We start from the raw sequence: 16568 nt of genomic DNA, 5'->3' as shown, positions 1-16568 counted from the left end.
CCACAGACTGTTTAAGGGATAATGGAAATTTTTATAACCTTTCAACCAAACAAATCTAGCTACAGAATCTTCATACAATACCAACTACAAAGAATTGTAACAGAAATTAGCAGGGGTTTTCCCTCTTCAAATTATTTTAAAACCAAAAGGTAGTAAATTGACCAACTGGTACACAGGCCAATCACACTGGATAAAATTTACTCATGGGATGGAGGGTCAGTACGAGGCCTTCTTCATCACTAAAGCCCGACATAGTTACTGTGTGGAGGCTATGCTGGTGGAGTGGCTCTACACCCGTGTGTTATAGACATGGTCTCCAGGCTGATCCCACATAGTTGGGCATCAAAGTGGAGTAACATAGGGTCTGCAGATCCAGTGGACACAGTAAACTTAGCAACAGTTACAGTGGAAGTGCAATGGCTATTATGGCTCATGGCTAGAAATCTCTGGCAGGCAGGTTTCTGCAGCAACCCTAGCCCTGGGCTGCAGTAGAGAGTTGTATTTTATCCCTCCCAACACACCCATACAGAGCCTGAACCATTTTATGTGACTGGAATGGATCTCACCCAGTTATAATTGCTTGCAGGCAGTCTACATATTTCTGGCTAATTTTTATTAATGCTGTGAAATATAAAGAAAATGGGAATCTAATCTCTGCTACAGAAAGTGGCCCCAAAATTAAATGGTTAGAGCGATCACATAACTAATTCTATATTTAAAACCATTTTCCCTTCCCTCCCACCCAAAAAAGCCTCCACAACAAAAAACTCATCCAAAAGCACAAATCACAGCCACAGCAACAAACAAGTTATGGGTAAAACTTTGGAGCATGGTACAAATACATAGAATCCATGATAAATAAAACCTAAGGCGTTTCTCAAGTATTTTACTTGATTTATAAACATGGAATAAATTGAAAAATTTAAACGCCAACAAGTTTTAACTTTTATGGGTTCTATTTTGGCTACAACTATGGATGTAACTTCAGATAAATGAAGCAGAATAAGAGTTTTGAAACATGGCAACACTGGTATTTTCTTTGGATGTAAAAAGAAACTAGGAGAGATGATAAAGCAAATGGTTCAGTGAAAGTAGGGACAAAAGGCACTTTTCAGGCCACCTCACAAGCCAGGAAAAAATCTCTCCATGATCTGTGACAAAAGATCATGTTAAGGATCAAAGGAAAATTTTCTGGGTTTCAGAGAAGAAATTCATTGCAAAAATGCAGCGTTTACTGTCTGAGTAGCCTAAACAGAATTGGTATACTGCAAAGCAAACCTAAGTCAGAAAATTCCCATCAAGAGCTATGCTACACATCATTACTATCAACACCGAGAATAGTCCTTTTGAGAAATATAGTTTTAATTGGTTAATTGAAAATCCAAAACCAGTTCAAAAACTTACATTTTGTTCCCAATACACAGTTTAAGGCTTCCACTATTAAAACAATTAAAATTCCCACAAAGCTATCACTGGAATAAGTTTCTAACAGAACAAAAGAAAAGATTTTCAGTTAACTTACTGCATAATTTTAGGAGGTAGTAGTACATCTGATCTCTATCACACTCAAATAGTTTTTGAGTCATTTCCACCATATTTTCTAAAGTTTCCATCTTGGAGCGGAGGGAGGGAGGGAGAACAAGAAAAAAGTTATATAATATAAAATATCTGTACATCAGACTATGGCTTAATTTAATTTTTATATGTATAATCACATATGCAGCTCACAAATATGTACATACACACACGTTCAGTCAAAAAATTTGGAAATGTAAATATAAGACTATATATTTTTTCACTAAATATAAAGTATCAATTTACATCATTACTGTTTATGTAAATTGTGATATGCACGAAATACTTCAAAACTTATTTGTGTATTACCATTGAAGTATTAATCACAAACAGACAGGAGACATCATGCAATAGATGTACCTGGTTAGTTGCAATACACTTCTCGGCAAACCACTGCAGCCTTCCAGGACGAGCTCTCAAGCCTGGTGTCTGTAAAATAGTATTTCCGCACAAACAAAAATGTCAGTTTACTTAGCCAAAGTATTTTCTTAAAAGGTAAAAGTAATTATATGTTGTCATAATGAAGTATTTTATGATTGATTCGAAGAAGACTTCTCACAATTCTAAACATTTATCCTAAGTGAGTTAAAAAATGCAAAGGTTGTATTGGCGACTCTGCAGAAGCAATAACCATGTTTCATTCTAAATATATTGCAATTCAACAGTACTTTTGGACTGAAAATTGCTATGCTGTTTCTCTGATTGAATGGATTTTTTTTTTTTTGAAGTCTCAGACATTAGTTGAGCCATTTGGGTAGGTAATAGTGAAAAACTGACACATTTTGAAACAAGAATGCATTTAAAAAAAAACAAACTTCATCACATAGTTCAAGAATGGTTTGTTTCGAAGACCACAAACCTACCTTGATTTTTATTGTCAAGAGCTTTTGCTATTTGAAGAAATAAGGTTCATAATGTAAGTAAAAGCAACTGAAAATTGAGCATGCAACACAACTTTACTTTTCCTGCCATCATTTTCAACACACGCCCAATGTGAATCTACGAACACACACAACTACAGATGACCAGAGCGCTATATATTCTGATAGAGCATCACAAATAACATACCACCCTGCTGATTCCATTCCTTCCCATTACAAAATACTTATATTTTAGACTACAGATACAAATTACCCATCTCTCTCACTCCTTCAGAAGAATGCCAAATGTTCAAATTGTTGTCTTCATGGAATAGTCACCCAGAATAGCAGCAATTACTTACTAACTGAAACACCAGGACTCTGACTCTTTTTTCCAACTGCAGCATCTATTTACATCCCTACTCCATCAACATCTAGTACCAGAAATTTTCCTACTATATTCCACTGTTTTTAGTACCAGCTTCTGTCCCAACTACAATACTCTCACCAGAAGACAAGCTTAATCCAGTGTACATTATAGCAGTTGCAGGCAGCAACCACTCTATTCTATACACCATAGCATAAATTCCACTACAAATTCATCTTACAGCTATTTTTTCAGGCTCTCTACACACTCAGGAGGAAGATACCACTGCATATTTTCAGGATCCTCTTCAAAATCTTGAAGTCTAGATATACTGTTTAAAATAAAGCTGAGATTCTGCAGTACTATTCTGTAATAAGGACTGAAGTCGGTGGGTATGGAATCACAGAATACCAGCGATTGAGGGTACAGTTAAGGTTGCAAAACAATTTACATTATAACTCTGTTTTCACTTCCTTATGATGTGATAACCCTTCTCCCTTTTCAGGTGAGATTTTCTATACTTAGTCCATGTGGCTTTTTTTCCCCTCTTTCTTTCTTTCTTTCTTTCTTTCTTTCTTTCTTTCTAAGTCTGAGTCAAATCTGTTCAATTATTTTGAGTTATGGGAATATAAAAAAAAAATTCCAACTAATTTTTTTGTTTTGTTATATTGCCCTTGTTTGGTTGGAAAAAAGTTGATTTAAAGTAAGGAAGTGTTCAAAAACTGCACACCAAGAACATTCTGCTGAAGATTTGCTCAAATCTACATGCACACACTAAATCTGAAATACATGGTTCAAGGACAAAGTTCCACTGGTAAATTTCGTAAGCTCTGAAAGCTGTATAAGCTATACAACAAACAGCTTACCAACTCCAAAAACCGAAGAGCTTTTGAATTTCTCTCTTCCTCATCTCCCCCCCACCCCCCCCGTAAGTAAGGAAATACAAAATTTAAGGTTCCAACAGCAGTGTTAATTTAGACATTACACATGTATTATTTTTATGCATTTTTTAGTTAATTACTTTAATACATTCCTTTTACAGTTGTAAAATATAGAGCATAAAATATTCATTTTGTGCAATACTGTGATAAATTATCACTTCATTAACCTTTACATTTCCTGACTTTGCTAAAAATTTAGCTACTTAAGATTCTACAGTCTTAATATGGGTCATTCTGAACCAGAAATAGTTCAGAACAGAATCAAAGTACGTTTAAAACAATTAAAGGGACATCGCTAAGTGAAGAAAAAAATATCACATCTAAATCTGAAAATTGTTGACCTACTGTTTTCACACTGCAACAACTAATACTCCTGAGGGCATTCTACGCCAAAAATAAAAAAATTGTTCTACACAGAATATTTTAAAATTCTGCAAATTTTATTTGTCAAATATGTGTGGAGGCTCCAATACAGCACTGGGGAGCACAGGCCAATGGCTGCACAGAGGTGGGAGATCATTGTGCAGCTCCTCCGGGGACATAGACTCAGCAGCGAGGCTGCACCCAACCCTGATACAGCGCAAGGACCAGGCCTGTCCCAGAAACACCCCAAGGCCCTGCCGCACCATGCCAAGTGCGCCAGGCATGGACAGGCAGGCTCAGCAAAGCAGGATCCAAGTGTGGAGGGGCTTAGTATGGGGGGATCCAGTTGTGGGTTAAGAGAGTTCTGTGTGGGGCAATCTGGGTGTGGGCGGCTCAGTAGGGGATCCAGGTGTGATCAGCACAGGGGCTTGTTGGGGGATTCTGGATGCAATGGTAATGGGACTCTGCAGGGGTGGGGAGGTGATCAGCGGGGGGGTATAGCTCATCGAGGGGTATTGGGGTGGTGGGCAGAGTGAGGGGTCCAGATGCTGGGGGGGAAGTGGGACTCAATAGGGTGGGGATCCAGGTGTAGCTGGTTGGGGCTCACTAGGGTGGGAATCCAGGCGCAGGTGGCTCATTGGGGTGGGTCCAGGTGCACGGGGAGTGGGGCTCATCGGGGGGGAGGGGGTTTTCTGGGTGCAGGAGGAGGGCCTGGGTATGAGGGGGTCTGGATGTACGTGGGTTGGGTGGATGGGGGAGCAGCTTCCTGTACCTCCTGCACCTGAGAAGCGATGGGTGCAGGAAGTGCCGGGAGGAGTTTGCAGAGCTTCCTATAGCTGGGGGAGAAATGTGAGGGTGGGTCTCACCCAGCCCCGGATGCCGTGCAAGGGAAGAGGAAGTCCTGTCCTCCCCAGCCCACCCAAGACTAGAAGATGAGCCTGGCACAGGGTAGAAACCACCAACTAGGTCTTCCCCCATCTTGCCTGCTTCCCCTCTTCGCTGGCTGCCTTGGTCACCCAAACCATACTTCTGGGGAGGATCACATGACCACTCGTGGCTTCCCTTTGCTTCCCCACTAGAAAGTCATTTTTCTGCAGGGAAGCAAAGAAATCTGCAGGGGACATAAATTCTGTGCATGCGCAGTGGTGCAGAATTCCCCTAGGAGTAAAACTAAGATTACTACAATATAGATTAGAGATAAAACATTTATCTTGCCTCTCAATTTACTTTGTGCATTTCCAGCATTTAGTGGACAGTTAGATTCACTTTTTTCCTCAGTGCTCAGTCACCAGGCAGTCAAAGGGTGGGTAAAAACAGAATGACCCTCCACCGGAGGGTGGGAAGCACTGATAGCTGCTGAGTGCACCCTGACGGAGTTGAGAGCAAGTTCTATGCCTTTAGATAGAGGAAATAGTCCAAGAACATTGGGATGCCAACAGCCTCGTTTCTGTTGGGCCCAGGATGTGAAATGTGCCCACTTAGCCCAGCAGGATCATCTTGTAGAGTCCTTCCTGATATTGGAGAGGACCTCTCATACTGCCAACGAACACTCTCATGCTAGCAGAGGTGTCCATGCAAAGAGCAGTCTGTCAGGTGAAGTGTCTATGGATCGTGGAGTCTGTCATTGTATTGTGTGAGCAGTTCCAGGAACATCAGGAGCAGGAATGGAGGATGTTTTGAAATGTGGAGAAGCAGAGGAAACCAGAACTGGTGAGGCCAGAATGGAGAGATCAGGATGACTGATCACCCTCTCCCTTCAGAATTTTTGAAGAATGGATGGCCCAAGTGGTAGGAGAGGGAAGACACAGCTGACCCAGTCCAACTAGGTGACGACCAGCGCATCACCCTGCAAATGGACAGAGTCCTCCCCTTGAGCAGTACTGAATGTACATGGCATTGGTGTGAGATGCAAAGAGGTCCTTGATCGGAGTTCCCCATTGACCAAAAACATCTGCTATTACCGTGTCATGCAGTTCTCATTCATGGTTGGTTGTCAAGTTCCTGCTGAGAGCATTGGCATTCTGCATCCCTGGAAGGTAGGCCATTGACAAGAGGATACAGTGTACAATGCAGCATTTCCAGAGGCACATGGCTTGCACACACAGTCCCGGGGAACTTGTGCCTGCTTGCTTGTTTATGTAGTAAACCCTAGTGGTGTTGTCCGACATGATGAGAACATGACGAGAATGGATGGACAGCAAAAGCGTGCGGCATGCCTTGAGTACTGCTCAGAGTTCCAGGATACTGATGTGCATCCTGGCTTCTCAAGTAGTCCAATTTCCTTGCATCATGCAATATCCCATCTGTGTTCCACAGCCATTAATCTGTTAGGATAGACATGCTCGGTGAGGATGGAAGGAAGGGCATTCTGAAGCAGACTTGGAATGGGTCTGTCCACTGTCGGAGGGAAGTGATGATCTCTGGTGGGATGGTGAGAATGGCATCCATAGGTTGGTTGCAGCCATAGTTATAGGAAGCAGAAGCGCAGGCAAACAAACGCTGTGACATACGTACATGCTGCCCTGTGGCTGAGGAGGGAAAGAATAGTTCTGGCTGAGACTGAGGGGTTGGATGACAGCGAGAGCAAATCAGGTCCAGTAGACTCCAGGGTGTCTTTCAGCAGGTAAGCACATCTGGAGACTGCATTGATACATTTGCCGATGAACTCCAGGGATCTTGTGGAGTAAAAAGCTGATTTTTCAATGTTCACTCACCCCTAGGGAAGAGAGGAGTAAAAGGAGTAGGGATATTGATTCCTGAGCTTCCTTTCTGGATTCCGCTGCCAGTAGCCAGTTGACCAAGTAAGGGTAGATGAGGACGCCTTGCGGTTGGAGGTAAGCTGCTATCATGGAAAAAAAATTGTGAAGACTTGTGGAGCAGTGGTGAGTCCTGTACTGGAAGTGTCGTAGAACCCACTTCTCCGTTACTGCGCTCCATGCTGGTAGAAAGTTTTATACAGCCTTCAAAGGGAGTGGTCAACAAGAGTATTGGGATGTACTCAGAAATAATACATACACAAAGATTAGGTGTGCTGTGCGGTGGGCTGCACTAGTGGATCAGGTGGACAAGACCTGTGGATCTTCAGGTGCTTCTGCGGAGATTCATAGGCTCATTGGTGGTACAATTGGGGAGTTCAATAGCATTGTGTAGGTGGTGGATGGTAAAATGTTTCGTTTCGGTGCTGGATCATAAGGTGGTTCTAGAGTCCTTCAGTGACTGTAAAAAATCATCCGTCTTCTGGTTGAAGAAGTGTGATTCATCAAATAAAGAAGTTCCTCAGTTGTGCTCTGAAACTCTCTAAGGAAGCCTGAGGAATGTAACCAGGATTTCCTCTCATGATGATTCCAGTCGCCATTGTTTACGTAATCAACTGCAGCCTGATGTATGGTCCTGGAGACCAACCTGACCTCCTCCAAAATAGCCTGGAAATGGGTACAATCTTTCTGAGATTGTTTATCTGCAAAACCCACCATCTGCCCATAGTTCAAAAAGTTATATTTGGCCATCATTCCTATGTGGTTCGAGATATGGAACTGGAGGTTGGCTGAGGAAAAGACCTTTCTATCCATCAGGTCTAACCTTTTGCCCTCCTTGTCAGAGGGGGTGGAGCATGGATGCTGCTGCCCTGAAATCTCCATAGTAGACTGGATCACCAAGGAATTAGGCGGAGGGTGGGAGAACAGAAACTAAGATTCCTTGGGGTGGACACAGTACCTCTTTCCACTCCCTTTGGGGTAAGGATGCACATGGTTAAGATTGCCACATGGTGCATGCCAGTTAGAGAATGGCATCGTTGATCAGTAAGACAACTGTGACCGGTAATGATGCATGCAAGATGTCAAGTAGATGGGTCCAACTGTCTTGCACCTCTTGGGTAGAGCAAGACGATGCCGTCAAAACCCTCCAGTAAGCATACCTTTGGAACAGCATACATAGTGTCTCAATCCTCAGACTCAGAGGAACTGGAGGCCTGTACAAACAATCAGTTGCACACATATAAAATAGGAAATGACTGTCTAGGAAGGACTACTTCGGAAAGGGATCTGGGGGCCACAGTGGATCACAAGCTAAATATAAGTCAACAGTGTAACATTTGCAAAAAGTAAGAAAAACTTCCTAACTGTCATGGTGATTAAGTACTGGAATAAACTGCCCAAGGAGGTTGTGGAATTTCCATCAATGGAGATTTTTCAGAGCAGGCTAGACAAACACCTGTCAGGGATGGTCTAGATCAGGCAACCTTTCAGAAGTGGTGTGCCGAGTCTTCATTTATTCACTCTAATTTAAGGTTTCACGTGCCAGTAATACATTTTAACGTTTTTAGAAGGTCTCTTTCTATAAGTCTATAATACATAACTAAACTATTGTTGTATGTAAAGTAAATAAGTCTTTTAGAATGTTTAAGAAGCTTCATTTAAAATTAAATTAAAATGCAGAGCCCCCCGGATTGGTGGCCAGGACCAGAGCAGTGTGAGTGCCACTGAAAATCAGTTTGCGTGTCACCTTTGGCACACGTGCCATAGGTTGCCTACCACTGGTCTAGATAATACTTAGTCCTGCCATGAGTGCAGGGGACTGGACTAGATGACCTTTAGAGGTTCCTTCCAGTCCTACAATTCTATGATTCTTCTTGCTTTTGTGAGCCTTGGAACATGCCCCCACCTCCATGGCCAGAACTCGTAAATGGTGCTGCCTCTTTCCTGAATCTGAAGAAAGACATACTGTCATTCTTATGCGCATGCTTCCACGTTTAATGGCTAGGCCCCAGCGTGGGGTACATTGCACTGGTTCTGGCAGGTCTGGAATGGGACACTGTGGTAGGAGGTGCACTCCTAGACTGCTCTGGCTCATGAACTCCCCCACCCCACATTCCCCAGCCAGGATCTGACTGCGGCCCCATGGGAACCTCCACAAGGTGCTTCTTAAGGATTAGGGCCCAGCCTTCCCAGGTAAGGACAGGGAAGGAGAGACAGATACTGCACCTGGATGTGATGGGGGCTCCCCCACAAAGCAGTATAGACAATGTAGGTGTTCTTAGCTGAACAAAACCAAACAAGGGCAGGAATTGCAGACTGTGAATCCTGGTGTCTTTAGCATAATCCAGTACCCAGACATGGGCGCTGGGGGACAAGGGGGTGGCAGGAAGCCACCAAAGCAGCATTCCAAAGTCCTTAGTCCTACAAAAATTACTGTGAACACTAAAACTACTACCACCAAAATAAAAATCAGTAAAATCTGAACTAGATACAAGAATAAAAACAGTTTTGCTGGAAAGTGCACCATGAAGGATGAGAGAGAAGGCAGAAGCTCCAACTTTGACCATGTAGCAGTGAGAAGGAACTGAAGATGAGGTCAGTCCGCCTCACCCTTTATTGTCTCAGGTAAAACCACGAGGCAATACAAGGGAGCATGCACAGATCGACAGATGCTACTACTTCGAAAAGCTCCAGCTCCAGGCGCATAACCCTCAGTGGAATACAACAGGGACCACCACTTGAAGAACAGGAAGTGTGCTCAATCTAGACTCTGGACGATATATGGGGGAGATGCCTAGGCCAAGTGTGGCCCCACGGCCTTCTCCATAAGGCATTTTCTAAGACAGAGTTCCCTCACCTCACAGCTACAGCCAGGAAAATGTGGCATTGTCATAACCTTAGTCCCAGATTTGGACCTTAGCGTCCAAAATATGGGGGTTAGCATGAAAACCTCCAAGCTTAGTTACCAGCTTGGACCTGGTACCTGCTGCCACCACCCAAAAAATTAGAGTGTTTTGGGGCACTCTGGTCCCCCTGAAAAACCTTCCCTGGGACCCCAAGACCCAAATCCCTTGAGTCTCACAACAAAGGGAAATAATCCTTTTTCCCTTCCCCCCTCCAGGTGCTCCTGGAGAGATACACAGACACAAGCTCTGTGAAACTACACAGAGTGACTCCCCCTCTCTGTTCCCAATCCTGGAAACAAATAGTACTTTCCTATTCCCCCAGAGGGAATGCAAAATCAGGCTAGCAAATCCAACACACAGATCTCCCCGATTTCTTCCTCCCACCAATTCCCTGGTGAGTACAGACTCAATTTCCCTGAAGTAAAGAAAAACTCCAACAGGTCTTAAAAGAAAGCTTTATATAAAAAAAAAGAAAAATACATACAAATGGTCTCTCTGTATTAAGATGATACAATACAGGGTCAATTGCTTAAAAGAATATTGAATAAACAGCCTTATTCAAAAAGAATACAAATCAAAGCACTCCAGCACTTATATTCATGCATATACCAAAGAAAAGAAACCATATAACTTACTATCTGATCTCTTTGTCCTTACACTTAGAAACAGAAGATTAGAAAGTAGAACTACTTCTCCAAAGCTCAGAGAAAGCAGGCAGGCAGAAAACAAAGACTCAGACACAAACTTCCCTCCACCCAGAGTTGAAAAAATCCGGTTTCCTGATTGGTCCTCTGGTCAGGTACTTCAGGTGGAAGAGACATTAACCCTTAGCTATCTGTTTATGACAGGCATACATTACACCTAGCGGCAACACGTGTCTCCTTGAGACTGTACAAACAGCACTGGTGATCGCCACTGACCAAGAAGGAATGGGGCAGGACACACAACTGTTGAAGGCTAGAGTTCGGGGCACATTGCAGTATCTGTAAATGGTTATTTTGGGGGAGGAGGGGTCTCTGAGGGGAAGAATATATTCAACTAGAAAACTTTGCTAAAAAGCTAAAAACACTAAACTACAAAGAACTACGTACAAAAGGCACTAAAGGGAAACTCTGAGGGCTTGTCTACATCACAAAGTTGCAGCGCTGGTGAGGGGGTTACAGCGCTGCAACTTAGGAGGTGTACACATCTGCAGGGCATCACCAGCGCTGCAACTCCCTGTTTGCAGCGCTGGCCATACTCCCGTTTTGTCTCGGGTGTAGAGGATCCAGCGCTGGTGATCCAGCGCTGGTAATCAAGTGTAGACACTTACCAGCGCTTTTCTTGACCTCCGTGGAATAAGCAGGTATCCCAGCATACCTGAGGAAGCCTCTGGTAATCAAGCAGGTCTCCTTCCCCGGTTTGCTCTCACGTTCCCCGAACCCCCGAGCAAGCAGGTCTCCTTCCCTGCGGTTTGCTCTCGCGTTCCCCGAACCCCCGTGCAAGCAGGTCTCCTTCCCTGCGGTTTGCAGGGGGGTTCGGGGAACGCGAGAGCAAACCGCGGCGAAGCTGGTCTCCTTCCCCGGTTTGCTCTCGCGTTCCCCGAACCCCCAAGCAAGCAGGTCTCCTTCCCTGCGGTTTGCAGGGGGGTTCGGGGAACGCGAGAGCAAACCGCGGCGAAGCTGGTCTCCTTCCCCGGTTTGCTCTCGCATTCCCCGAACCCCCGTGCAAGCAGGTCTCCTTCCCTGCGGTTTGCAGGGGGGTTCGGGGAACGCGAGAGCAAACCGTGGTGAAGCTGGTCTCCTTCCCCGGTTTGCTCTCGCGTTCCCCGAACCCCCTTTGAAGCCGCCCAACAGCGCTGCAGTGTGGCCACATCTAACACCACTTGCAGCGCTGGTTGCTGTAAGTGTGGCCACTCTGCAGCGCTGGCCCTATACAGCTGTACTAATACAGCTGTAACAACCAGCGCTGCAAAATTGTAGATGTAGACATACCCTGAAATAGTTACAGATTCAAGAAATCAAAGCAAAGCTCCGGACACTGGAAGTTCCGACCCAAGCCATGCAGCTGTAAGGAATTGGAGAAGCAGTTGTCTGCTCCACTCTTTATGCCGTCAGTTGGAAGCCTGAGGAAGGCAAGGGCACAAGAGCAGACCCAACGAACACTGCTTGCAAAAATTCTCTGACTCCTGCCACGTTCACACACCCACACCGCAATACACACAGGGATCAGCACTTGAAGAATGGCCACTTAGGCATCAGTGGTATCTTGGGTATAAAAGGGATCAAATGAATGACAAATTTGGAGTTAGGAAGGAATTCCCCCCTTACCTTCAAGCTTCTGTAAAATATGACTCTTTAGTGCTCAACTTTGCAACCTTAACGCTCTTTTAACACAGACTGTTTGTGTGTAATTTCCTAGGGCTTTTTTTTTTTAAGCAAAAAAATGAAAAAAAAAAACCCCTGAAATTTCATCATGTGGCATCATATTGACACCTGCAGGGTTTATCAGCAGGGATGGAGCTTTTAGATCCACCACAAAGACCTCTGCCACTTGACTTAATGAAATAATTGATGGCAGGAGAAGATTGTTATCTTTTATGAGGAACAAGCATTAAGGGGGATGGGACACTTAGCCAGTGGGTATGTCACAGATATTTGCTTACAGCAGAGGAATGGTCAGAGAGATTCAGGAACCTTGGGTTCTATTTCTGCTCAGATGGGGGGTGTTCTCAAGTGGGCACAGACTTCTGCCCACTTCCTTCAAGCTTGACCCCTTCTGCCCCATAATCTCCAACATGTCCCAGTCCCAATTTCCTTGCTCAGCCATTCCCAGTCCCCATCCCACTCCCTGGCTCCTCATCCAACCGGCCTCTCTCTCTTCCACATTGGTCTCCACTGCCTGTTCCTTCCACTCATTTTCCTTGCTCCTAGTGACTCCTAATCCCAATCTCCTTTCCTGGGCTCTTCATCCAATCTCAGTGTTCTGTTTCCCCAACCCATCAGCTCTGTCCCAGTCTCTATTCCCAGCCAGTTTCAATTCTTCCCCTGCACCTCAGTTCATTATCAGATCTGTCTCCTCTTTCAACTTCTTCTCCCCACCCCAATGGTTCACAGTCCTAGTCTCCTTTCCTAGTCAATCCCAGTCTCCCACACCAGTCCTAGTTTCCTTCGCCCCTTCTTCCTTCAGTCTCCTCCCTCCCATATTCCTTGTCCCTATTTCCCCATCCCTACCTGACTCCTTGCCCCCTCCACATTTGAATCAGGCAGATTCCTCCTCCTGGGCCCAGCTGGAGGCCATTGAGGTTACAGGAGAGAGATTCTCTTTGCTCTCAGTTTAGGGGCACAGCCCTAGTTCAGCCTGCAGCAGCCCAGAGCTGCAACTGCAGGGAACGTCCCGTTCAGCCTCAAGATGGAACATGCCATGTGTAGACAGATTCTTCACAGAGTTTAGCAGCTAAAATCTAGGAAGTCTTTACTGAGAATGTGCAAACTCATTTTTCAAAGATTTGTAATTTGGCCCAATTTGGGCAGATTTTAACAATGACAAAAGGCACATCATGATAAAAAGGCCAACTGTCTGACACATGTAAAGTTCTTATTCCATTGTACAGGGGCTCAAGTACTGTTCAGAGAAAACAATTAGTAAAAAAAACTTCAAACCAAAAACGTTTGACAAATTTATAAACAACTGAAAAAGGGTCTAACAATGGGGTCTGAGGCAACTTTAACAACAGGCAGTGCTTCCAGCCCCGCCAATAATGCAAACTGTTTAATGTGACTATTCACAAGGATGAATTAAAAACCAGTTGCTTCACAGAGGTAGTCTTCCAAAAGAGATAAAGCGCTATTGTTCTCAAGATGTTTGGTGATACTGTAGGATGGTCTCAAGGCAAGAGGTTACGCAAAAACAGGTCTCTTTATAGATTTCAATGTACCCAGTGCAGGTGTACACAATAAAACTATGCTGTAACAGTAATAATTATTGGGATTTATATGCCTCTGTTCATATATGCCTCTGTTTCATGCAAAATACACTGAAAACTGAATCAATAAGAATTAACATCTTATACAACAAGCTCTTGAAAATTAAAAAGAAAAAAAGTATGTTACTTTCATCTGTAGTTAATCCTCTTTGTGACATGGCAAAATGCAAACGCTGCATTCACTTACAACTTCCAATATCATTGCTGATCTCAACACCAATGATCTAAATACTCCAAAGCTGCAAACTTTATATAGTAAATCCTTTCCTGTTCAGCAATGATTGATGTGCCTGTCACTACAAGGACAGCTGAGTTATACCACAGATAGTCTTATGTTTCATTTTGAAATTGAGAAGTGTTTTCACATACAGCAGGTCTCAATCATCAAAAGAACATCTAGGTCAGATTAACGAAATCTCTAGGGCTTGCACGATAGTTCATATTTGTGGCTTATCTCTTACCATCTTACTGAATTTTAAACCGTGTATCTAGAAGGAAACATTCTACAATGCAGCAAACGAAAACACAGAAACCTAGTACTAAGTTTATAAAATATCCACTAGCCTGAATAGCTATCCCCATTCCCAGGTACAATACTCAACAGGTCACCATTAATTCTCTTGTAATTTACAGTACACACACAAAAATAAAGACATCTATAATAGATTATGCTATCTTGGGTTTCATATTATGTTTTTTCTGGCTAAGAATATCACCTTTTATATTGCTCTTTGTTCTTTTAAGAAATCTTCTGCATTAAAGAGGGTCAGTGTCAAGCAACTTACACCCCAAATAAACAATTCATAATTCTAATAGAGCCATTTTCCCGAAGTTTTACTGTTGGAAATCCAAGCAATAGTAAAAATAATTCAGTTTACTCCTGACTTTTCAGTGTAGAAAAAGTGAATGCACTATGTTAGCAGGACATATTTCTCATTAACCCCATATCTTTAAAAAGCTTTTTAAGGCTAGGCTATGTGCTTTTGTATATCCTCATACCTGTTTTACATGCTGGGAGTGGAAAAGGCTGTTTAGAAATAAGTTACCTGAAACCCAAACAAAGAATTACTGAAATGCTATGGACATTCACTCACTAATTATGTGTATGTATGTAAAGAAAGATGACTTGAATGAGAAAGACTAGCAGAAGAAAATAAAAAGCTTCTTCAGGAACATCTTCTGTATCATAAGTCAAATTCTGCTAAAGGTGCATTCAAAACATGGGAGTGATAGGTAGCAGTCACTGAAAACAGCCTTTGGATATCTGTTTTTCCTCACAAAATGAAAAAGCCCTTCAAAAAGATAATTCAGGCAATTCTTTCTCCAAGAGTTGCATTTTCTAGCTGGCGTAGCCTCCATGCATAATATGGTACGAAGAAAATTACCTATCTTATGAAATATCGGCCAATCTGGAGAGAGAATCTTTTTATATAAATGAACAGGAGTTTCCTGGATTTCAGCAAGAGCAGGTTTTGACAAGATTGCGGTAGAGATTACCCAAGTTCTGTCCATGCCAGGGATGGGCAAATGGCAGCCCACAGGCCACATCCACCTACCAGTTCATTTTATTTGGCCTGCCCATAAGCTGCAGGGGTGTAACCATGGCTGGGCCTGAGTGGGCTACAGTCCACCCAATGACCACTCTGGCTCATCCAAATCTGGACAGCAGGCACAGTGCTTACAGCAAGGGGAATTGTGGCTAGTATGGCACAGAGCATGGGATTGGTAGCAGGAGTCTAAGTACTGGGTCATACCACTGGCCCAAGCACCTCTGAGTCATTCATGCAGGGGAGGAGCTCTGTCCCAAGTCACCCAACTCTGGTTATTGCCTTCCCATTGGCTCCCATCTCCTACAGCCAATATAACTGTGGCCAGCCCAGCCCCTGAATGTAGGTGGGACAGGGCACATCTCTGCCAATGGGGAAGCAGTAATTAGAGGTGGGTGCTGTAGCAGTGGAGCCCCTTCCCTCCTGGCATGACAGAGGGGAAGCTTGGCCAAATTTGAGAGGCATTGCAACCTGACACACAGGGTCCTGCTGCTCCCGGTCTCTGCCTTCACTCTGCTCCCCCAAGGGCACAGGTTTAGCCATGTAGGGAGCCCATGCACCAGGTTCCCCCATCAGCATAGGCTCAGTCTCCATCCCATGCCACTCAGCACTGGTTACTTCTTCCCAGTTGGTGGAGATGTGCCCTACCCTTACCCACTGCTGGGAGGAGGGTGGGACTGGCCAGAACCTGATTGGCTCTCTGACAGGGTTCCCTCCCCACTCTGAACTCTACGATACAGACGTGGGAACCTGCATGAAAGACCCCCTAAGCTTATTTCTACCAGCTTAGGTTAAAAACTCCCCAAGGCACAAATTCTCCCTTGTACCTTGGATTAGGTAACACTGCCACCACCAAGTGATTAGACAAAACTCAGAGAGAGGACCACTTGGAATTCCTACTTTCCTCTAACATTTGCCCAAAAGATTTTACCCTGCTCTACTGAGGAATACATTGAGGACTCTGCCAAAAGAGTTAAGTGAGTACATAACCAAGTGTTAACACCGAAACACAGAGCAGTGATGCCAAAAAGTTAATTTGTACTGCAACTGGGATGAACCATATTTAAGATATGTTAAGACAACTACCAGTATCTGAAACCATTCTGAATTGGAAATAAAATTGTGGAAGAACAACTAGATGCACAGAAGTCCAGTGAGGTAAGAGCACCTCATGAAGGGACAAGTCAATAAGAGCTTGTGAGACTGGAAGTATTGGTGAATGACCGCACCTTTAAGCGGGGAGGAGGAGGGGGGAATTTGTCTGGTTGGCCAAATGAAGGAAACAGTGC

General features: G+C 43.9%; 1 protein-coding gene across 1 annotated transcript in view; it reads right to left on the bottom strand.

The window, feature by feature from the left end:
• LRPPRC (leucine rich pentatricopeptide repeat containing) overlaps positions 1–16568 on the bottom strand; it is a 164211-nt gene that overhangs the window by 49651 nt on the left and 97992 nt on the right. The window contains exons 26-27 of the mRNA XM_050951750.1: positions 1936–2004; positions 1523–1613 (exon numbers count right to left, since the gene is read on the bottom strand). Of these exons, the coding sequence (XP_050807707.1) occupies positions 1523–1613; positions 1936–2004 (160 nt within the window). The remainder of the gene's footprint in view (positions 1–1522; positions 1614–1935; positions 2005–16568) is intronic.

The sequence above is a fragment of the Gopherus flavomarginatus genome, chromosome 4, assembly GCF_025201925.1.
Source record: "Gopherus flavomarginatus isolate rGopFla2 chromosome 4, rGopFla2.mat.asm, whole genome shotgun sequence".
Classification (NCBI taxonomy): Eukaryota; Metazoa; Chordata; order Testudines; family Testudinidae; genus Gopherus; species Gopherus flavomarginatus.
This window is presented reverse-complemented; position numbering and strand designations above follow the sequence as displayed.